Source organism: Meira miltonrushii (assembly GCF_003144205.1).
Source record: "Meira miltonrushii strain MCA 3882 unplaced genomic scaffold FA14scaffold_3, whole genome shotgun sequence".
Classification (NCBI taxonomy): Eukaryota; Fungi; Basidiomycota; class Exobasidiomycetes; order Exobasidiales; family Brachybasidiaceae; genus Meira; species Meira miltonrushii.
The window spans coordinates 2,613,746-2,636,576 of record NW_020289945.1 but is presented as its reverse complement, the minus strand read 5'-3'; the positions used below and the strand labels follow the sequence as shown (position 1 = coordinate 2,636,576).

The following is a 22,831-nucleotide window of genomic DNA, read 5'->3' as shown; positions in this document are numbered from 1 at the left end:
TAATTGGTAGGGAGAAAGAAAGCTTCACATAAAACGGTTGTTGTGGGTTGACAGAGGATGTATGCACTTGAGTATTCTTTGCGAATGACTTATTTGTACGTCGACGAAGGGAGTCTGTGCAAAATGGATTACGTTTCTTTGATTAGGACCTTGACACCTTTTCAGAACCTTGATCACTGTGGAGCTGCTTGGAAAAACGCTCAGGCCGCTATCGATTCCTGAATGATGTATGCGTGCACTTTAAGCAAGGCCTGAGCGTTATTTGTGCAAGTTCATACAGCTCTATCGCAGTTTTAGGAATGGTGAACATCGGGGGATTGTTTGCCAGCAAAGCCTTACACCATTTTGACGAACAAAGTTCAATATTGTCTGTTGCCCCGTGTTGTTCTCAGTGCTCTGTTTCACGAGCGAATGACGCTTCTTGAGAAAGAGTGGGAAAAGATCTCCTGACCCCTAGAGCAAAAGAGGATAGTTTGTCTTTACCCGTATTTCCTTCCCTGTGAGCGGCCTGTGTCTGATGGTAAGAAAGCAGCCCTGTCCGCCATCACTGATGTCAAAAACTTAAATTCCCCAAAAATGAAGCTTTATCGGAAAAGCCTGAGATTTTTAGTCTAACCCGTAATCCGAGAAGAAGATGAATAATCAATCACGGCGGCGTGCTCACGCCCTGATAAAAGGCTATTAGAGTGGGCGTCTGTTTGCTTACGCGGGAAACGTATCTTATGATAGATTGCCGAACAAACACTGTCTTAATCTGCAAGCAAATACAGTAACAGGGCGGAATTTATAATATCAGTATGACTGTACACGCAAACACACACGCACACAGAGGCAGGGTCAACTCCAGACTTTTGCTGCATTAAAAGTGTGGGCAACCCATGCAAGATGAGCCTGAATTAATAACCTTACGTATATCATACTTTCACCTTCTCTATCCTCATCTTCTCCCCCCTTGACCATAAAAAGATGTCTGCTCAGCAAAGATTATCAAACATTCAACAACACATCGAAAATAGTGCGGCTGCAAGCATCTTTTCAGATGTGCCACAAGCACCACCAGATGCAATCTTTAAATTAACCGCTGCATACAAAGCTGACACTTACGATAAGAAGGTCAACCTCGGTGTAGGTGCTTATCGTGATGATGATGGTAAACCTTGGGTTTTGCCTTCGGTCAAGATGGCAAAGAGAGCACTACTCGAGAACGAAGATATCGATCACGAATACCTTGGAATCACTGGATTAAACGAATTCACATCTTCCGCTGCTAAGCTGATCCTTGGCTCATCATCCGAGGCCATCAGCGAGAAACGTGTATCCAGCGTTCAAACAATCAGTGGAACAGGTGCAAATCATTTGGGTGCCGTATTCTTGAACAAATTTTATCCTTTCGATAAAGCAGGTGGACAACGTCAAATTTACATCAGTAATCCCACATGGGCAAACCATAAAGCCATCTTCAACAGTGTTGGCATCAAACCGGTGGATTATCCTTGGTATGACGCAAAGACTGTCGGACTTGATTTTGAGGGTTTGACAAAGACTTTGAAAGAAGCACCTAAACAATCAGTCTTTCTCTTACACGCATGTGCTCACAACCCAACCGGCGTTGACCCAACGAAAGAGCAATGGAAGCAAATCGCTGATCTGTTTGAACAACAAGGACACTATGCATTCTTTGATTGTGCTTATCAAGGTTTCGCTTCGGGAAATCTAGATGAGGATGCCTACAGTGTTCGATTGTTCATTGAAAGAAGAACGATTCCAGTTTTGGTTTGTCAAAGTTTCGCAAAGAATGCTGGATTATACGGAGAGCGAATTGGTGCTTTACACATCGTTTCCACCACACCTGAAAGAGCAGCTGCCGTTACAAGTCAATTGAGTGTGATCCAAAGAAGCGAAATCAGTAATCCACCCGCGTTCGGAGCCAGAATTGTGACAATGATCCTGAACGAACCAAAATTGTGGGATCAATGGCAAAAGGATGTTACAACGATGGCCGACCGTATCATCTCTATGCGTAAATCGTTACACAGTCTATTAGTGGAGAAGTACAAGACACCGGCACCCGGAGGTAACTGGGATCATATCCTTAAGCAAATCGGAATGTTTACCTTCCTCGGCTTAAATGAGAAGCAATGTGCGTTGATCGTCAACGAAGGTCACATTTACATGACCAGCAATTCTCGTATCTCTATGGCTGGATTGACCACCAAAAAGTGAGTAACAACCTGGATGTTGTTTCTTGTTGAGCATTATACTAACATTTTTTCTTTTTTTCTATCAACAGCGTTGAATATGTTGCTAGCTGGATCGATAAAGCAGCACGTTCATGAGTGATATAAATTGTCAATCTCGTGAATACTATCATCCCAAAAAATGATAGGTCCATAAAATATAATTAAAACAATAATTGCCTATTCTTCTCACTGGACCTGTTTTTTTGATCATTGTCGAATAGAGACATGTATACGATATATCCTCTTACGAACCGAATGCAACACTTACAATCAACCATTTGGCTCGTTTCCAGAATTGAACGAATTTGTGTGCTGCTTTAATTTGAACCCTGTAAATAAAGAAGGCTTTGCGTGCGGGGAATGATTTTACCGTCCTCTAAGCTAGGAGAGAAATAAGGACACCCCCCGTACCACTTCTCTTAATTACTGGCGCCCCTCCCCACGCACGGCAAGATTTGAGAAATAGCGATCAAATAAGCGTGAATGCAAGCAAGCAAGCACAGGGCCGGTTTCAGCTTACGCCGAGACAACCGGTGGCTTCGCTTTTGCGGGTTAAGCAGAAAGAGTGCACTCTCTCCACAACTTGATGGTACCCTATCATCCTGTTTTGCTATCATCCAATTCAAAACAAATATAACGAAAAACACATAACATGAAGGCATACGTGATCGATAAAGATATAACCCTACCAGACTTGTCGAGCAGGTTGCGAAACGATGCAGAAGAACCTGAAGCAGATGGGGATCATGGAGAGATTTTGGTAGACGTTTATTCGAGCGCATTGAACTTTTTTGATATTTTACAAATTCAAGGAAAATATCAAATCAAAAAACCTCATCCTTTTACTCTGGGTGCAGAATTTGCAGGTATAATCAATGAAAAATCCCCCATTCCAGAAGGATGTGATTGGATTCCTGGAAAAACACGAGTGTTTGGAATGGCAAATGGTGCTTATGGTGAACGTGCATCGGCAGATTGGACAAATGTACGTGAAATTCCTAATGGGATCTCATTCGAACAAGCTTCGGGTTTGTTTGTAACTTGGCCAACAAGTTATGCGGCTTTGAAATTCAGAGCAAACGTTCAACCGGATGAATGGGTTTTGGTTCATGCAGGCGCAGGTGGTGTTGGATTAAGTGCGATTCAGATTGCAAAAGCATTGGGTGCAAAAGTGATTGCTACTGCAGGCAGTGCTGAGAAACTCAAGGTGTGTATCGAACAAGGAGGAGCGGATGAAGTAGTGAATTATCGCGATAAAGATTGGCAACAACAGGTGAAGGATAAGACGGACGGAGGTGTTGATGTAGTGTATGATCCTGTTGGAATGATCATTCCAAGCTTGAAGTTCATCAAATGGAACGGAAGGATTGTCGTCGTTGGTTTTGCAGCTGGAACAATCGAAAAGATCCCAGCAAATTTAATCTTGCTCAAACAGATTTCCGTTATGGGTGTCTTTTGGGGTGCACATATCGCCAATGAACCTGAACGAATTCCAGAAGCATGGAAAGCAATCTTTGATTTATTGGAATCCAAGAAATGCAAACCAACAGCATTTGATAAGATTTATGATGGATTAGAGACATTACCACAAGCTTTGAAAGATTTACAGGACAGAAAGACATGGGGTAAGGTAGTCGTTCGATTAAGGGCAGATCCTCTCTTCCCTCCAAAAGGATCGTCAAAGCTTTGATGGTCGATGTCGATCTCATTATATTGAATGATACTCTCACTGTACACACTATATATGCTCTTTCTTTCAATATGAATACGCATTGATGCTACTTATACATGGCGCGTGTAAGTGTGAGCGTGGGGGGATAGCGAGAAGAATGAAAGATTAAGCTTTTGGAGAAATGATTGAACACATACTTCTTGCACTCCACCTTCATTTCGCATCACACGATGGGCATTTCAACTGCTGGACATTTGCCTTCTATCACATCAACGTCTTATCCAGCTCTTACATCTCATCTTCTATCAGCATACAATGCACAAAAAGTTGGAAATTGGACAGTTTCAGTGAGAGTACTGCGAAGTGTACTTTCGTTGGACAATCAAGATGGAACGGATGGATCACATGGAAATCAAACAAGGGCAAAGTTGATGTATGTCGTTCAAATGAGCGAGTTTCCAAACGATACTTTTGTTCTCATTGAAGATTCTCAAAGCGAGACCAGGGCGAGTATTCGTGCGAAACATGCAATGTCTGTGATGCAAGCTGCAGCAGTGGCAGCTGTTTCTTCTACAAATCAAGAGAATAGTACAGCCTCACAGCAGATAGATGCGGAACCGAAAGCACAGAATGGGGTCGATGCATCTGCAAATAGCATACAAGCTGAGACACAGGTAGGCGGAGAAGAAGATGTCAAAATGGGAGACGTCAAACAAGATGAAAAGACCGAAGGAAAGAAGGAAGAGGAAAGCAAGAAAGATGAGGCGAGCGCTACTGAAGAACATGATCGATCCACTGATGCTCCTGCAAGCGCAGCAGAGGTAGACGACCTCTTTTCCGATCCGCCCAATTCCTCAGAAACACAACATGCAGAACAAGTCAAACCATCACAGATAGCGTCGGAGCCTGCTGGAAACTCTTCTCCCATACTGCCTTCTCCCGACTTCAGCTATGTCTCTGAACGACCTACAAGACATACACTCTTTGCAGCTTCTGCACAGTACCTTCTTTTGCTATCCAGGCTCAACTTACCTGCTCCTTTAGGTGCTCCCTCCGTAGGCGATGGTGGGATAACAGCGGCTCATGCAGGCCCAGGAGCATGGGTACCTCGAGGTGCCCCGGTGTCAATTCAAGGTGCAACGTATGATATCCCATCTGCAACGGGATATGGCTCGGGTGGTGCTGAATGGCGTGTTCGATTGGGAATGGTACAATCAAGTGGAACACGTAGTGCAGGAGCACTTGTTGAAAGTGAATATTTACCAATCTTACGTTTAGCAAGTGATACGTTTTTGTCCAATTATTTGCATAATTTGTTTCCTGCTTATCTTACAACACCTTCTCAAGCAACAACACAACAGAACGTAAATGGACTTTTGCAAACTGGAGTTGCTCATTCTGCTCCTACGCCAGAACAATGGCAAGAGGTCATTCCTGCTTCTAATCAAGCCTGGATGGAAAGTGTGGGAATCACTTCAACAAACGATCAAGGGATGAAAGAGGCACAACGGTTGCCGCTCCAGCAAAAAGATCGAATCGGATGGCAGGGGAAAGAACGGGGAAGAAGGTTGGCCTATCTCTACATCACCCTCTTGCGTAATCAATCAGTCATTTAATCACATCACTGTAAAATCAACAATTAATGTATTTTTATTCAAATCTAGAGTAAAGTTTATTTTGATAACAATAAAAAAAGTACAAAAGTGCACGACTCGAGCTTTTAATTCGCTGATCCTCGTCCGATTGCAGCATGCTTAGATGCATTGACAATGGGCAATGCTTTGACCGTTTCTGAACTGCTTGCGTCTCCATTGATAGGCTGACCAGGTTGCTTCTCGGGCTTCTTCAGGTAGCCGACAGCCACCAACCAGGCCAAATAACGAGCCAAAACATCAGGGTTGACACCTTGAACGACATCTTGTTCGCCGAATGACTGCAAAAGGGTTTGTGTATGTCTATCGTCCAATTCAGCAGATTTAGTAGAAGTTGGCAAATCATCAAGGACAAAGTGCAACAGAGGGAAAAGTGCATTTTGTTCTTCTCCCTCTGCATCTCCTGCATTGCCACCCAATACGTGTTCTTCCAACTTTGTACGCCAAACAACATATTCGATCGTCTTGGCGTTCCAACCGTAGGTTTGAAGTGCATTTAGCATATCATTGAATCGCACAGTAGGATGACCAGTCACATGGTAAACCCTTGCTGCCGTTCCAGGTGTTTGTTTCTCGATCATGGCAGTCTCCAAAGATGCCAAAACTGTAATTCTAGCAACATGATCAACAGGTGTCATATTTACGCTGTTGTGGATATCTGGCACCAAGCCCAATTGAGTACCACTCTTGACCAATCTCCAGATGAAGTCGTCTGTGTTCGTGACTGAAGTTTCACTGTCTCCCAACACATAACCAGGTCGGATGATACTTGCACGCAGACCCCGTGCGGCGCTGACCATGATCAATCGTTCGGATACGTACTTTGATTGTCCATAACCCACATTCAATCCTTTTGCACTTCCAAGCAGATCATCTGTTTCTGGAACACCGGCCAAAGCGGTGGAACGATCAACAGAAGTATCGTTGGCAGCACTACATTGAATGATACTGTCGGACAAGCGAACATAATGATCCGAATCAAGAGCAGATGTTGAAGAGACAAATGTCAATGTCTTTGGCTTTCCGCTTGCACAGAATAAGATGCAGGCCAAGGTTGATAGAACGTTTGGTGCCCTCAAGCTCTTGTATGGATAAACCCAGTGTACCAATGCTCCGTTATGAATGACAGCGTCGACTTCTTGTGCCAATGTTGACCAAGTTGAACGGTCCATGCCTAAACGATCGGCAGCTAAATCACCAATGACAATGTCTAGCTTACCAGCAGTGACCCACTCTTCATTCCAGCATTGACGTGCTTCACCGATGGTTCGTAGTCGTGAAAGAGCTGATTCTTTGTCTTTTGCACGGACATGCACGATTACCTTTGCAACGTAATCCTGACGCTTGACAAGTAGATCCCTTAAGATGAAGATACCCAAGAATCCAGTTGCACCTGTTAACAAGACAGTCTGTTGATGTGGTTTTGCAGGTGAAGCAGCGGTGAAAGAGTCAGGAAGTGAGCCGGACAAAACACCGACATCTTTATCGTAGTCTTCATCGTTTAATGTTTGCCCTTCGGCATTTGTCTTTGCTCCCTCAGGTTTACTTCCACTCAAAGTAGATGCCACTACACTTGCATCAGAATCGATTTGCAAATCGGCCGATTTCAATTTGTCTACTTGACTTGCCAGTGCGCTGACCGAAGGGCTTTCAAAAACGACACCGAGTGGAACATTAACCACAAATGCTTTACGCATTGCGAATACCAATCGAGTTGCTAGAATTGAATGACCTCCCAAGTCAAAGAAGGATTCGTCTGTAGGTACCGGGCGTGGGCAAGAAGGCAATAGGTCGGCAAACAATCCAGCAATACGCTCTTCTGTTGCGGTAAGCTCTTTCTTGACACTTGCAGATCCATCTGTTTGGCCATTGGTACGAGCTGTGGAAGATGATGACAATGCAGCATTGGCCAATGCTGTATCAGGGAAAGGCAAAGCAGGCTTGTCAATCTTTCCGTTGGGGTTCAAAGGCATCTTGAACAAAGGCACGAAGAGGGTAGGAACAGAGTATGCTGGCAATTTCTTCTTCAAATGATCACGAATGTCCTTAATTAATTGTCTGTGTCTACGCATACCACGAGCAAGATCTTTGGCTGTGATTGATGCGCCTGTTTGTGCTTTGCTGTCATCTTCACTCTCACTGGCTTCTTGCAGGGAAGTTGCGCCTGGACCGGGTACAAAGTAGCTGACGAGCACCTTTTCTTCGTCTTTATCACGTCGGACCAAGGTGACATTTTCACGTACGTGTTGATGTCTGCTCAAGTGAAGATCAATCTCGCCCAATTCGATACGGAAACCACGAATCTTGACCTGATCATCAGCGCGACCTGTACACTCTACCGTTCCGTCTGGCAAGTAACGACCCAAATCTCCTGTCCTGTACATACGATCACGAACGCCTTTCCAGAATTGTCCTTCTGGCTTGCTGGCGAGCGTATCTTCAAATTTGACATCTTTCGCCAAGAAGTTCGGGACGAATTTCTCTGCAGTAACTTCGGCTGGACCCAAGTATCCCTCTGCAAGTCCACCTGAGCGAACGTAGATTTCACCAACCTCGCCGACAGCACATGTTGCTGTACGTTCATTTCTATTGACGACCAATAATTGAACATCGATCATACCTTGACCTGCTGGCATGACATCCTTTTGAGTAGTCAAGAATGTTGGTTTGCCAGCAATATCTGGAATTTCGAAATAACTCACAGCACGTTGAGTTTCCGTTGTTCCGTACATGTTGATGATTCGAACATTCTGTGCTAAAGCTTGTAATCGTGTACAATCTCTTTTGGTAAGAATATCACCAACAAAGAAGGCATTACGCAAATCCGGGATTTGAGCAGTTGCTTGTGCGGATAACAATTGACCCATAGCAGGTGTCAAATGTGTCACTGTTGCTTTTGTAGCAGCCATCCATTCGGCCAATCTGCCAGGTGTGCCGATATCATCAGCCGTAGGGATGTGCAACTCAGCACCGAAAAAGAGAGGTGTAAAGATATCACGTTGGATCGGATCGTGAGCAATACCACTCAACATTGTAAATCTAGAATGAGAGCCTAATTCAAATCGTTGGCCCATCCAAGGGAAAAAGTGTGTCAAGCTGTGATGACGTCCACGTACACCTTTAGGGATACCTGTTGAACCTGAAGTGAACGAGAGCGTGGCCACACTATCAGGACCCAAAAGCATATTTGTGCTTTGTTTTGCCTTTGCTTGAGCTGCTGAGAGAACATCTTGGCCATTGTCACCGTTTCCTCCAGTCAATGTTCCATCATCGTGCAATTCCAATGCTGGCACTTCTGTACGGATATCCAACTCCTCTTTGATGCACTTACGCACGGATGGGTGTAATGTACCAGCTTTAGCCAACACGACGAGAGCGCGAGGCTTGGCAACTTGCAAGTAGATGTTTTGTCTGCTTGGCGGATAGGCAGGATCGATCACACTGAATGTGGCTCCTGCTTTCAATGTTCCAATGACAGCCACTACAAGGTCCACGCCACGATAAGCATAAACGGTAACCACTTCTTCTCGTTGTACACCGGCTTGGATGAGGTGATGAGCTAGAATATTACTTGCTTCATCGAGTTGAGCATATGTGATTTCACGTACACGGCTAGCAGGTGGCGGCAGATCGATAGAGGTGGTGTCTAGTGGTGGTAGGGATTCGATCAAACAGCGTCTATCGGGATGTTGTTTAGCATTGTGCTCGAAGATGCTGGTGATGCTTCCGCGGAAGCCACAGAAATCCAAGTCTTTACGAGGGTCGGGCAATAGGGCATCTTCGTTTGCAGTACGTAAACCAACAGTCCCTACCAATGCAGAAGGGTTAAGAGAAGCAGCAGTGATTACGTGTGACATATGTGCCAATAATAGCTTGGTTCGATTATTGGAGAATAACAGAGCATTGTAGGATACTTGCAGCGATAGATCAGGCACGACTGAACCTCTAGATGGTGCTTGCGATGAAGGAGAGCTGTGAACGACATTTTCTGCTTTGACTGTGCTTGTGCTAGAAGCGAGATCACTCTTTACCTCTCCCTTTGGGCCCAATCTTGTAACAAATACAGTCAGATCAGTTGTTAAACTTGTATTTTGCAAGAATGACCTCTGTCCTGCACCAGTTTCATCAAAGAAGCGAACGCGGAAGATCGGTGCACTTGGAGTTGCTGTACTTGCATCTTTGCCTTGTTCCAATTTGTCTACAATATCATCGTAAGCGATCGCATCATCAGCAGCTTCCCGCTCCACTTGTTGTATCCTACGTACGATTTGCCAGAAGGGATCGACGGGCTCGATAGGAATTCGCAAGATGATTGGCTCTCCAGTCAAAGGCGATGATGAACCGACGACGATATCTGTATCACCGGTGTATCGATGCAAGATAGTAACGAAAGCGGCTAAAAGCAAATGAAAAGGAGAAGGAGGTGCATTGTCTGAAATTGTTGATTGTTGTGTATCTTGTTCTTCCTCGTCATCGTCATCGAACGAAGCCGCATCTGTCTCTATATCATGATGAACAGCAAGACGGACCAATGCAGTGCGTGCTTTAGAGGAGAGATGTAAAGAGTTTACCGCTTGAACGATTTGTGATGTTGCAGGTCTTGGATAATCGGTAGGCAGGGCAATACTAGGCAAGCTTTGAAGACGATTGACCCATCTTTGCAAGCGAGCCTGTTTTTCCTCTTCCGATACAGGATTGGAGGACATTGTCATCCTTCAAGCTTCAATGTTGTGTAAAGAAGCTGATCAGGAGGTTGATGTGGTGAACAAAGCTGCAATCACTTTTGACTGACAGTCTTCTCAAGATAGCGCGCTTAATCTTATGCGGAAGAAGCCTCTCAATATTTTTTGGATTTTCTTCTTGGCTTTCGGAATTATGACTGGGGTGTGTCAATCCACCGTGCTGCGCAGGCGCCGTGTCAGATAGAAAGGACTTTAGCGTTTGAATGCTACAAACCTGCTGCTCAAACATTCTCGAGATTATTTGATTTATTACCTGCGTTCAAGAAGTATACTCATTCGTTATCATAACCAGTTTCATGCCTTATTGACGGCGAGTGATTCACTTCTTTACTTTAAAATGTCATTGAATATACATAAAGCATAAGTGATACGATCCAGAGAGAAATGACGATAAATTGCATGTGATTGCCATTACACTCTTCCGAAAGTGAAGAGGTGTTGATATGTGCGCCATTCAACTAGCATTCATCCTACTCGTTCGATCCATAGGTTTCAAAATCCGTCGATCATAGCATACATGCATACACCTTCATTTACGGTAAACGCTAAATTAGGCGGCCTTTGAAAGATTCGCGAACCAACATTCTTCCTAGCAAAATGTCCTATCATCAAATATTATTTCGGGCCATTTGCCTCTTCATCGCTTTTCGTTAGTTGTTCCTCTTTGGCGTTCTGTCTGTGAAGCTCCGATCTAGGAGGCGGAATCAAAGCATTTGTTGATTGTGGATGCTTCATTTGAAAAATTAAGGCACCATTACCTCTCTTCCTATACTTTGTTGTTGCTTCTCCGCTTTCTGTTGATGCTTTCGTACGACACTGCCCATGATATTTCAACCTTTCTTTGATGGCTGTAAGATTAGGTAAGACATCGATGCAAATGGCGTCTGTTCATTTCGACTTCCTTCAGACCAGCTTGTCAAACCATCAAGACTGCCAATACAAGAGTATAAGAAATCGAAGGTAATTTGTTGCTGTATTTGTCGTACAGCCGGCCCGACCCGCCCTCTGAGAAGGGCGTACTGACATCCACGATCGAAAGTCCAGCTTCGATCGTCTTGGTTCCTGGGCTGTACTTTTTACTGGCCTTTAGCTCTTTGCACCCTTTCATTGAGGTACTATTGATCTACTTCAACCTGCTAGCCGTTATGTATTCTATTTATTGGTTGTGAACATCCATGCTTTCTTATCACCATGATTTGTGTTTGTGATCGTGTGAATGATGATTCTTACTTGTGTTATTTTTTAGCCTAAACTCTAAACACAATCAATATTCTTGGCGGCATGCGTAAACGCGTCAGCTGTGCCTTAATTGGGCGTAGCTGTGTGATAGAAGTCAGTGTGTAAGCATGCCTACGCCTTCCCCGCTGTTTCCGCGTTCTACAGATAATATTTTTTTTGGCCGGTACACACACACGCACTAGAAGATTTGATGGGGAGTGTGCATTTTTAATTGCGCTTTTTTTGCTATTTACCGGCTGAATTCAATCAAACAGCGCTTTTTCCGAACAAAAAAGACATTCCGCATATTCAGCAATTGATCAGTGTGATTTTTAGAATGTTGGGCTTTTGTCTTTATAATGGCGATCGATAATGAATTTGGCAGTTCGTTAATGTACATATAAGGTAGCATTTATCCTCCTTTTTCTTTCTCAACTTCACTCTTCATCTCAACATGCTATACGATAACCTCCTTTTGGCACTCAAAAAGCGAAAAGAGAAAGGAATCTTACGAGGTCTGAAGCGATTCGCAACCTTACAAGAACCCTCTTTCACCTCCAAAGATGGTTCTTCTTCATCTTTGCCTCTGGTCGACTTCTCTTCCAATGACTATATGGGTTTAGCCAGGAGTAAGGCACTAAAACAAGATACCATCAAAAGAATGCAAGATCACGGTAACATGCTTGTTGGAAGCACAGGCAGTCGGCTATTGGACGGCAATTCAGAAGAACATGAACAACTTGAACTTCGACTTGCACAACATTTCAGCGCACAATCAGCGCTCTTATTCAATAGCGGATATGATGCAAACACTTCTATGCTATCTGTTATGCCACAGCCAAACGATGTGGTCTTATACGATGAATTGGTGCACGCAAGCATGCATGACGGAATGCGTTCTTCCCGTATTCCATCTTCTCGAAGAATACCATTCAAGCATAACGATTTAGACGACTTTACGGTTAAAGTGCAAAATGCCTGGAAAGCTTGTCAAACAAAAGCTGCAAATGTGTTTGTAGCTGTCGAATCAGTATATTCTATGGACGGTGACATTTGCCCTTTACCACAACTGATCGCAATCTTGAACAAACATGTACCACAAAACAGCCGATGTTTGATCGTCGATGAAGCGCATGCAGTCGGTTTATATGGTCTCAATGGATCTGGTATCTGTGAAGCTATGGGATTGCAAGACTCTGTTGACGTTCGATTGGCGACATTTGGAAAAGCGTTTGGATGTTCGGGTGCAGCTGTTTTGTGCTCTGATCTTGTTCGACTATACCTGATCAATTATGCGAGACCTTTGATTTATTCGACCGCTTTACCGCATCCTGCCTTGTTCACCATTCAAGCCGCTTTGGACCTACTCAACACGCCAGATGGCACATTACGAGCTCAACATACATTCTTTCTTACGCATCTCTTCATCGAACGTCTGCATGGTTTGATGGGAAAGGTTGATGCTACTGGAGGAAGCAAGCAAGTACAATTGCCAAGTGATATTCAAAAGCGATTGGAGTCCAACCCATCCTTCACGGGCAAACAAAAGGAGCATCCTTTAAGTATTCCACAACCTCCAATCGTACCAATCTTAACTTCTCACGCGCATGATTTAGCCAAATATCTCGTTTCACATGGCTACCTGGTACGCCCGATCGTCTACCCAACCGTTCCTCGTGGATCAGAAAGAGTTCGAATTTGCATTCATGCTCATAATACCCAAGAACAAGTGTTCGGTTTGACTGAATGCGTTGCAAAGTGGATCGAAGATGGCAAGGTCATTACGGAGGATGGTTTTGGGGGACAAGTAGAAAAAGCAAAATTATAGATGTACTATATCCAGTAAAGCACTCATCATTTGTATTATAATCAATCAATCAATCAAATTTTCAAATTACAATGCCATTTCATATCTTATTCGATTCGATCAAATTTGATTCGACCGTCATCATTGATCATTTTGATCAAAGTAGTGTTTCGTAATGCGGCACCCGGTGTAGAAACCCCGGGAATAATGTCTTTTTCGTGTACCAAAATTGCTCTTGCAACGGAAACGAACAAGATTGGCGTTGAAACATATCCTGGCTCAGGACCACGAACTCGAACGACAGCTTTCACGTCTGGTTCACGGGATGTCTTTTCTTGTAGGGCCGTATGGGAAACACCTCTTGCGATAAATGTGCTGGAGAATTGTGTGTTATCCAGTTGTTCTTGTGTAGGTCCTTCGTGAGAAAAAACACCTCCAGTGAAGAATTTGGGGTATTTGAGTAGTAATGATCGACCGACTTCAAACTTGGAGAAGAAGCTGATCAACATGCCATAGAATGCCATGAAGAGAGCAATGTATAGAGACGGAACTGCGAACCAGCCTACAAACTTGACAGGCTCAAACTTGGGATCATTCTCCATCGTCAAAGATTGACCCAATCGAACAACAGCTGGATCAGCGGCCATATGTGGTAATAGCAAAGCATCTTGTTCTTCATCGTAGGTTAGTATGCCCAGACGCTTTTGACGCTTAGGAATACCGGCTGAGAATCCTTTTGTGGCAACTTTAGGTGTTGCTTTGGGTAAATTGGCATACAGCTTTTTGCGGATGCGAGAGAGTAATTGACGACCAGAAGGCGATATTCCATTTACAACACATGCATAAGTTGCAAAGTGTCCTGCCAACCAACCACCGTTTGTATTGAAAGTTGCCATCATTTCTACGCTTGCTGGTGTGACACCTTTACCCAAAAGTGAAACGGCAAAGATGGTACCAAGTTCGGCCGGTACAGAATCGTAGGCTGAGGCGGGTAAGATGATAGATCCAGCCAATTTTGCACGCTCGCGATATTCCAAAATAATTCGTTCGATAAAGTTGGGTTCTCCGCATAAATCAATGTAATGAACAGGAGGTCGATTGGATTTCTTTAGCTTTTCGCTTGCTTCAATCGTTGCCAAGACGACATTTTCACCAAATTTGTAGTAAGGACCGACGCAATTCAAGATCAAACGTGTTTCACTTGCTAAGGTGCGTAGAGAGTCAATATTGTTCACATCTGCGATCACAATGGAAGGCAAGAGACCTTTTTGAACGTTTGTTTCGTCATTCTTTGAAGATGCTCCTACCAGTTGTTTGATCTCTTCACGTACTGCTTCCAAAGCATCTTTTCTACGACCTGCGATTGACCATTGAAAAGGGGACGAGGTAGATTTGTGCAAGACGCTAATCTGTCTAGCAACTTCCAAAGCAACAAACTTTCCCGTGAATCCAGTTGCTCCTAAAACACAAAGAGTTGTTCGATCGGACATGATTACTCCTAAGATTTAAGGTAGGGGAAGAGAAGAAAGAATCGAAGATGACCTTTTTCCCCGACTTTCTCTCCACATCCCATGCGCCGCGCTGCCGGCCTTTTTCTTCCAAGACTTTTAAAGTTTAGCGTGAGCAAGGCTTATTGGGCCCCCACCGGCACAGGCTAGGAGAGATTTAGAGTGAATGCATTTGAATTGATCAAGTTCAACTGTCTTTTGTTTCACCAACTATTATGATGATCAATCACCTCATCTAGGATAGACATCCTTAAATCCAAACCGCATTCTAAATGGATCTCCGTAGCCTCGCCCCATCACAGGCGGCGGGGCTATCGGTAGGAATGAATGGAATGATGGAGCAACACAATCGAATACAAAACAAAGGCTTTACAGCACAAATGATGACCACAGAATCACCCGGTAGAAAACCGCCTCCGGTCCATACAACATTTAAAAGATTGGAATTGGTCGGAAGAGGTGCTTATGGAGCGGTATATAGGGGTGTGCATATCGCCAGCGGGAAGGCGGTAGCATTGAAAGTCGTCAATTTGGATACGCCTGATGATGATGTCTCAGAAATTCAAAAAGAAGTCGCTCTACTGTCTCAACTGAGGGAAACCACGAGCAAGAATGTAATCCGATACTGGGGCTGCTGGTTACATGAAGCAGAATTATGGATCGTGATGGATTTTGCTGAGGGAGGCAGTGTGAGAACGCTGATGAAAGCCGGTCTGATTGCAGAAAAGTATGCTTGCATCATTGTACGCGAAAGTTTGATCGCATTGAGCTTTTTACACAAGAGTGGAATCATTCATCGTGATATCAAGGCAGCCAACATTCTCTTGACCACCGAAGGACGAATTCAATTGGCCGATTTTGGTGTAGCAGCAACGTTGGTTTCCAGCAGCGTTCATAGTCGAAGGATGACATTTGTCGGAACGCCTTATTGGATGGCTCCAGAAGTGATCACTCAAGGTAAATCATACGATCAAAGTGCAGATATATGGAGTTTAGGGATAACGGTATACGAAATGTTAATGGGCAATCCACCTTTGAGCAACGAAGATCAAATGCGGGTAATCATGATGATTCCCAAGAATAAACCTGCAAGACTTCCTGCAGAAGGCAGTTTCTCCTCAGCTTTGCGCGAATTTGTCGCACTATGTCTCAACGAAGAGCCAAAGGAACGTCCAAATTCTGACGAATTGAGTAAGACAAAATGGATCAAAGCAAGTATCAAAACGCCTGTGTCGATCTTGAAAGAACTCATTTCCTTATACAATGCATGGACGAAGAGTGGGGGAATGCGTATGAGTCTTTTGGGAGCCGAAGCCAGTGATCTCAATGATCCAGCTAATCGCGAATCCTTCATCTTTGACATTCCAGATGGAGAGAATTCGGGATGGGAGTTCACCGATGCGAACTTCGGAGGTTTTAATAACATGTCAAACACACCATCAGGACCTGTTCGTGATCATCCACTCTTGCGACTCTTCGAGCAAGAAGGAGATGAATCAATTGCTACAAACAATGCCGGTCCTACTCAGGCAAACACTCCTCTCAATCTTCCGCAATACAAAGGTGCCGAAATTCGTCTTGCACCGGCTCCTCCCCTTTTTGATGCAGAAGTTACGGCATCGGTACTGACTTCGACTACAAGTGCCTATAGTGCCACAACATTGTCAACAGCCAGACCTGCTGCAGCAATCGATGACAACGACATTGACAAGAAGGCTTTCACGGGAACTGGTGCAAGGCCTTTCCGATTTGGTGGAGGAGGCGGAGCAGTGGTTACGCCAGTGGAAGCATCTGAGACAATTGTACCTGCTCATCAAGCAGAAAGTGGCGGAAAGAGTGCGGAAGAAGTTGAAGACTTTCCCAATAGACGGAAGAGTTTTACAGCTTCTAATCTTACAAGACACCTAGAGGATTCCGAAATGATGCCGCCACCACCGCATTCGAATAACCCACTTCAACCTACTCCAGGCAGATTGCACAAACGTCAAGGAAGTACAATGAGCGCACATTCCAATAGTCTGCCTTACGACAGCAGCTATCATAATGGCGTTGGTATCCCTGGAAGGCACCTTCACGAAAGGACCGATTCGAGTTCGATCTATTCACATTCACCAGCTCAGAGCGAATCAAGTATACCTGGCAGTCTGGCAGGTCAAGATCGAAGACCTCAACCGAATGGCACACACAACAACATCACGGGAAATTCAAACTTTAATGCTGCGATGCCGCCATTTGGCCGTTCAATGAGCGAAATGCCGTCAAGCCATATTCAGGCAATCTCTTCCATTGCTGGAAGACAAAACGATGCAATGTCAAATTTGGCAAGCCCAATAGCAGAGGGCAATCGTAGACCATCATTGCAAACTTCAGCTTCGACGACAAATGCTACTTCCAGTGCCGGAGGAGCATATCCTATGCCTTCATTCGCAGCTCGATCAGGAATGGGAATACGCAGCAGAAGTGGAAGCAGGCCCCGTTTGGCAGCAATGGAAATGGATGGTGTAGATATCAATGGTCACTATGTCGGATCCAGTGCGATGCCTCCGCCTCCGTTACCCAGTATGGCCGGTAATTATAAAGCAGGCTTCTCGAAGCAAGCTGGAGGCATGCCAGTACGGCCGTCAGCTAGTCCAGGAGGATCAATGGTATTAGGATCACCTGCCGCATTACATCAACGCAGACAACATGGCGGAAGTGATCCAACGCAAGTCCTTGCTCGTCGACAGTCACAATTTGATCCTTCAATGGAAGGCAATACACAACATGCTGGCGTGACGACCACTACATCTGCTTTAGGATCGATGACACCAAATCAGCATACGTCGAACAGTAGATCCTTACAACCATCACCTTCGCTTGATCATAATAGAGATGAAAATATGAGGAATCTGTCTTCCTATCGTCTACCGCCTTTACGAACTCTAGACCTTGGCCAATTGACACATAAAGACGATGTGCATAATGAGCTGGATTATACGGTTGAAAGTCTTGGAAGATGCTTAGATGTCATCGGCACAGGTTTGGCCCGTGTTGTCGGACAGTAAAGAATGATTTACTTGCCCTCTTTTTTTGTATCATATTTTGCCCGTCTTTCTCTGAAGTGTATTTTAGCAATGTTGTATTATTCACATTCTTTCAAGATCTTATGTACATTAGAGAAGCTTTGATTTGTGGGGAGTGCTATATCGTACATATGTGATGAGGAAGAGAAAGAAGATAGAAACTAAACATGTTCAACGTTTACGCCCCTTTATATGCATACTTCATACCGTTGAGACCGACTGCCTCCATTTCGAATTTGTCAATCAATCCTTCACAAATGCAAAGAACGGTCAGTGCGACTGTCGTGATAGCCCACCAACCAGCATTGATGAAATTTCCAGCGCCAAAAGTCATTAATGGTAAAGGCGTACTTGCCAATGTAAGCAAACACAAGTAAAGCAAACGTGGTGAAATTGTTGTCCAGACTGGAGGTGGTCTATCATCTTTATCAGCCCGAATGCCAGAATGTGTAGGATGCCAACGAATATCGGCCAAGACGGGTGCCAAGATTGCAGGTGCTGTGCCGAATTGATGAGGCTGTTGTGGGAATGCAAGGCCTTTTGAGCGGATCATACCCATGCGATCCATTGTTTCGTAAATTCCACCGAACAGCAATCCACCTTGTAGGAAGAGTAAGACGAGGTAGATTGGGAATGCCGGTAATCGAATCAAATCATCATGAGATGCTTCATGAATATGAGAAGTATGGAAAAGCATTGTCAAATGACTTTCGGGATGATCTCCGGTAATATAATCAGGAATAGGCGTAAGGTACAATACACCCACTAACCCCAGCATTACAAGCATCAAAGCTCGAAAGATATAATTGGACTTCTCATTGGCTTCTCTGAGTGATTGAATAATTTGTTCTTGCTCTTGTTCATCAAGTGGTTCTGCTGATCCATCTTCGTCCAACTTTGCCAATGGATCATCTTCTGCCTTTTGCTTACCCTGTGATCTTTGTTGAAGTGTAGAAGATGACATTACCGTAATTTTGTGTTGTTCAATTTTGGCTTGACATGGTAATAAGAAGAACGTTCCCTTTTGGCCCGATCCAACACTCAACACAACACAGACTATCTGATTAAGTTTGACGCGTCTGTGAGCTTAATTAATGAATAAACTTTATCACGGCTTCGATCAACAAGTTCCAACGTGTACTTAAGATAATGTGCTTAATGGTGCTTGATGATATGATATTTATTCATTGGAGGTATCACAAAGAGTCTTAAATAATTATTATGATCTAAAGTGAGACTCAATGTAGGCAGTCACATACCTGATTGCATTTATAAAGTCCGCATAGAACGGGTTAATGTCGATCTCAAGAAGGGAAAGACTATCTCGAAGACAACTGCGATCACAGTCTGTCAATCGGCCGAAAGCTTTCTCTGAACGAGGCACGGATGAAATCACCATTTAATTAAAAGAAGATTGAGCAATTGGTGAAGAGGGATGTGCAGGAAAAAGCAAGAATGAAACACATGAATAGCATCACTAGTAGCTTATGACGCGGAAGATGCTGCCTCTGTCGTGGTATCTGCTGCCATCGTTGCTTCATCTTTTTCGATGGCATTGTCCGAGACAGAGACTTCTTCTTTCACAACAGATGTGCTCTCATCGGCAGGCATCGGTTCTTGTTCTGCTGCCGCTTCTACAGCCTTTGAACCGTTTTCGACTGGCTGAACGGAAGTAGATCGACTTGATGGCTCAATACTAGCAGTATTATCACCATTTGTTGAAACGCCAACATGTGTTCCTTTAGATAACGAAGGACTATTCAAATTCTGATTTTGTTGTTGTTGTTGTTGTTGCTTGTTTCGACGTGAAAGTGTACTTTGCAATCTTTGTTTGTCAATTGCCTCCTTGCAAAGACCATCCAAAGCACGAAAAAGGATATGCATCGGAATACTGAGAATCAAATCTCGAATCCTGTTCAACGTTTCAACTTCTTTATTCTCCCCTCCATCTTCTTCGTGTTGCAAAGTAGAAGATTGCAAAAGCATCCGAGTCAAAGTCCAAACGAGCAAACTGGAATGTGAATGATGCGAATCGAACTGAGTCTCTTTCACAGCTTCCATCAAAGGTTCTGCCAATTCTTTTTCTGTTGGCGTATTGATACTGTTTGGGTTTCGATCAGATTGTTGAACGTTTACGATTCGCGCAATTAATTCGTTCAATCCTGAGCCAGCATCCAAATTGTAATCCTGCAAAAAGCTTCTTCTTTGCAATGCAGTTGCAATAAAAGACTTTTTAACCCATTCATCGTACACGTCCGTAAGTGTAGGAGGTGGATCAGGATCAACAACGTACATCTTTCCGATCCATGAACTCATCGGTTCTGTGGAAATGGAAGATTGCATTCCGGGCAAAATGCTAAGCCATTCGCTTAGGTTACCGGTACGAATCCATTTTGCCTCTTTGGCAGTTGAATCGCTCAAAGTGACCAAAATTGTCATTTCTCCAGCACTTCTTATGTTCTGAATTGTCGCTTCATCTGCTTCATCTTTTGGGCCATCGTGTGACCCTAACAAACGGAAGAGCGGTGGAAGACTTTCGAAATCAGTCAGAACTGACTGACTCGGCTTCTCCTTTGCTCCGTCCTTCTCACCCTCCTCTTCTTTCTTGGCGCTTTCTTCCGCTTTTACTGATGACTCTTCTTCATCGCCGGCTTTCTCTTTGTCTTCATCCGCTAATGTCTCATCCACCTGCTTACCTTCCTCTTCTTCTCCCGATGAGCCCCGTCTGTCTCGCCAGCATGCTTCCAGCTCCCGTCGGGAGACATGAAAGTACGGACCTTGATCGTCATTGCGTGCTTCAAGCGAGACACCTTTTGCGATCACCCATTCTTCCGCTTTCGGTTTGTCGCCATCCGTTTGCTGGTTTTCGTTCGTTTTATTTGAGTCTTCTGACGTTGTAATGTCGACTACGATCCGGACTGTTCCTTGAGCTCGATTGATTTCGATCAATTTGATCACATTTGAATCAATCGTTAATCTACGCTTTGCTGAAGCATATGATAAAGTGATTCGATTGGACGAAAGTTGAGGAGGTGTACGCGAGAACGGTGTCCAATCAGCTTTACCGGACTTGCCGTTTTCGGCCACCTCTTTGCCTTCAACTTTCACATCTTTCGTCAAATCGTTTTCGGTATTCCCATCGTCGTGTTCTTCGGGTGTTTGTGTATTTACTTCATTTCCGCCATTCGTCAATGCTTTCGGCCCAGTGGGCGCTCCAGCAGGTGGCGCATTCGACTGAAAGGCGATTCGAAGTCGATAAAACTCTCTTTTGACATCGCTACGTCTACGACCAGAACGTTTTGATTTCTTCTGCTCTTGAGCATCTGTTGCATTTGAGTTTTTGTCGTCATCGACAGCATCTTCCGCCTCTTCCACTTCATCTTCACGCTGCCATATCCATTGAAGAGGATCGATTTCGATCGAATGAATATTGAAATCGGTAAATGTACGCTTAGCAGTGATAGGGACAGGTGATTCGGCAGGATACGTTGTCCTACCTTGCAAGAGCGGAGCTTTGTCCATTTCCATTGCATCCTCTTGTGCACCTTTCTCTGCAGTTGGGCCTTTGGTTGCTGTTTGACCTTTTCCGCCTCGATTGTTCTGATTTCTATCTGGCTTATTGGATTGTTGTTGTGCATGTGCTCCTGATGGATTTCGCGATGATCCAGGTCCAGATTTACGCATTTGTTGATTCCTTTGACCTTGACCGAAGCCAGGTCTAGACATACCTGCTGCTGGTCCGACCGCATTTACACCCATAGGTCCATTAAATCTGCCAGACGATGATGAATTGTTGCTGTGACTTCCACCGCTATTCCTGCCTCCGCCAGATCGATTAGCAGCTTGCCACTGCTGAGAGCGTGTTCCTTTCTGTCCAGAATTATTGCTGAACGATCGAGACGGACCACCTGCCATTGGACCTGCCATATTTGAAGGTCCACCTGCATGCGGCGGAACGGCAGGACGACCAGGGATAGGATGATGAGTGGCAGAAGGTGCCCTTTGAGCAGGTGGAGCACCATGACCCATCGATCTGCCTTGAGGTGGTCTAGATGGAATACCACCATGTCCATTATCTACTCGAGCCCGTTTTGCTGCCGGGCCAGGCTGTGGAGATGAAGCAACACCGTAATATCCGGCTTGCACAGGTGCAGAGGGTTGAGGAGCAGCATTCATGTATGCATTTGGAGGTTGTGGTTGCCCATATCCAGGCTGATTCCAACCATAAGATGTCGAATTGACGTTTCCTTGTTGAGGTGAATATTGACCGTAATAAGCTGCGGGCGATTGTTGCTGAGGCTGCATAGGCGGTGCAGCTTGTCCAGCATTATATCCGTATCCTTGTACCTGGGGCGGCGGGGCCATCTGGGATTGAGGTTGGGCTTGCATAGGTGGATTTCCTCCAACATTTGATGAAGCTGCAGCTTGTTGAGCATAATATTGTTGCCATTGTTGATGCCATCTTGCTTGTTGAGCGTCATTGGCAGAAGTACCAGCATTAGAATTAGCTTGTGGCGCTCCGTAGCCATAGCCACTGTAATCCGCACCTGTTGCTGAGCTTATTTGACTTGCCATACCAGTACCGCCGGCATTGTTGATTGGCGCTTGTTGACCGCCTTGTGGTCCGGTATAGGGGTATGATCGTTTCATGTTGTGGTGTACGCTTTCCTGTCCCTGTATTGAATGCTACCCTATTAATGAGCTGAATAGGGTAATGTACAGATCAAGGTCAACGGGATGATGATTGAACGGAAGAAAGGAAAAAAAGCAAAGACCATCATCACACGTGCGGAAATGTCTTGTTGTTCCAACGAACGAGAATTTAAGCTATAACAGCGAGGCGCTATGGATTTACGTGGGCGCCAATACTCGTCACTTCTTCCAACACTAACAGGCTAGAGTGACAAGGGTGAACAAAAATAACACAGGC

General features: G+C 44.5%; 9 protein-coding genes across 9 annotated transcripts; 5 read left to right on the top strand and 4 right to left on the bottom strand.

Moving 5' to 3' along the window:
• The first annotated feature begins 743 nt into the window (after nucleotides 1–743).
• Nucleotides 744–2,380, top strand: FA14DRAFT_161703 (putative aspartate aminotransferase, cytoplasmic). Its single transcript, XM_025499245.1, has 2 exons — nucleotides 744–2,219; nucleotides 2,291–2,380. The coding sequence occupies exons 1-2, from the start codon at nucleotides 967–969 to the stop codon at nucleotides 2,334–2,336; spliced, it is 1,299 nt and encodes a 432-aa protein (XP_025354545.1). The 5' UTR covers nucleotides 744–966; the 3' UTR covers nucleotides 2,337–2,380.
• Nucleotides 2,381–2,791: 411 nt separating this feature from the next.
• On the top strand, nucleotides 2,792–3,930 carry FA14DRAFT_148538 (NAD(P)-binding protein; the record flags this gene model as incomplete). Its single annotated transcript, XM_025497375.1, has 1 exon — nucleotides 2,792–3,930. Exon 1 carries the CDS (start codon nucleotides 2,893–2,895, stop codon nucleotides 3,928–3,930), a length of 1,038 nt encoding a protein of 345 aa, XP_025354544.1. The 5' UTR covers nucleotides 2,792–2,892.
• A 191-nt stretch (nucleotides 3,931–4,121) lies between these two features.
• FA14DRAFT_70445 (uncharacterized protein) lies at nucleotides 4,122–5,580 on the top strand. Its single transcript, XM_025502734.1, has one exon. The coding sequence runs from the start codon at nucleotides 4,143–4,145 to the stop codon at nucleotides 5,526–5,528; it is 1,386 nt and encodes a 461-aa protein (XP_025354543.1). The 5' UTR covers nucleotides 4,122–4,142; the 3' UTR covers nucleotides 5,529–5,580.
• Nucleotides 5,557–10,309, bottom strand: FA14DRAFT_161701 (large subunit of L-aminoadipate-semialdehyde dehydrogenase). Its single transcript, XM_025499244.1, has one exon. It carries the CDS (start codon nucleotides 10,268–10,270, stop codon nucleotides 5,633–5,635), a length of 4,638 nt encoding a protein of 1,545 aa, XP_025354542.1. The 5' UTR covers nucleotides 10,271–10,309; the 3' UTR covers nucleotides 5,557–5,632.
• Nucleotides 10,310–12,137: 1,828 nt separating this feature from the next.
• FA14DRAFT_165276 (PLP-dependent transferase) lies at nucleotides 12,138–13,352 on the top strand (the record flags this gene model as incomplete). Its single annotated transcript, XM_025499948.1, has 1 exon — nucleotides 12,138–13,352. One exon carries the CDS (start codon nucleotides 12,138–12,140, stop codon nucleotides 13,350–13,352), a length of 1,215 nt encoding a protein of 404 aa, XP_025354541.1.
• Nucleotides 13,353–13,368: 16 nt separating this feature from the next.
• FA14DRAFT_173939 (uncharacterized protein) lies at nucleotides 13,369–14,886 on the bottom strand. The gene has a single exon (XM_025500509.1). It carries the CDS (start codon nucleotides 14,819–14,821, stop codon nucleotides 13,439–13,441), a length of 1,383 nt encoding a protein of 460 aa, XP_025354540.1. The 5' UTR covers nucleotides 14,822–14,886; the 3' UTR covers nucleotides 13,369–13,438.
• Nucleotides 14,887–15,043: 157 nt separating this feature from the next.
• FA14DRAFT_161697 (kinase-like protein) lies at nucleotides 15,044–18,143 on the top strand. The gene has a single exon (XM_025499243.1). It carries the CDS (start codon nucleotides 15,112–15,114, stop codon nucleotides 17,881–17,883), a length of 2,772 nt encoding a protein of 923 aa, XP_025354539.1. The 5' UTR covers nucleotides 15,044–15,111; the 3' UTR covers nucleotides 17,884–18,143.
• On the bottom strand, nucleotides 17,954–18,906 carry FA14DRAFT_161696 (uncharacterized protein). The gene has a single exon (XM_025499242.1). It carries the CDS (start codon nucleotides 18,863–18,865, stop codon nucleotides 18,080–18,082), a length of 786 nt encoding a protein of 261 aa, XP_025354538.1. The 5' UTR covers nucleotides 18,866–18,906; the 3' UTR covers nucleotides 17,954–18,079.
• A 480-nt stretch (nucleotides 18,907–19,386) lies between these two features.
• Nucleotides 19,387–22,551, bottom strand: FA14DRAFT_180862 (uncharacterized protein; the record flags this gene model as incomplete). Its single annotated transcript, XM_025501045.1, has 1 exon — nucleotides 19,387–22,551. The coding sequence occupies one exon, from the start codon at nucleotides 22,549–22,551 to the stop codon at nucleotides 19,387–19,389; it is 3,165 nt and encodes a 1,054-aa protein (XP_025354537.1).
• Nucleotides 22,552–22,831: the final 280 nt, after the last annotated feature.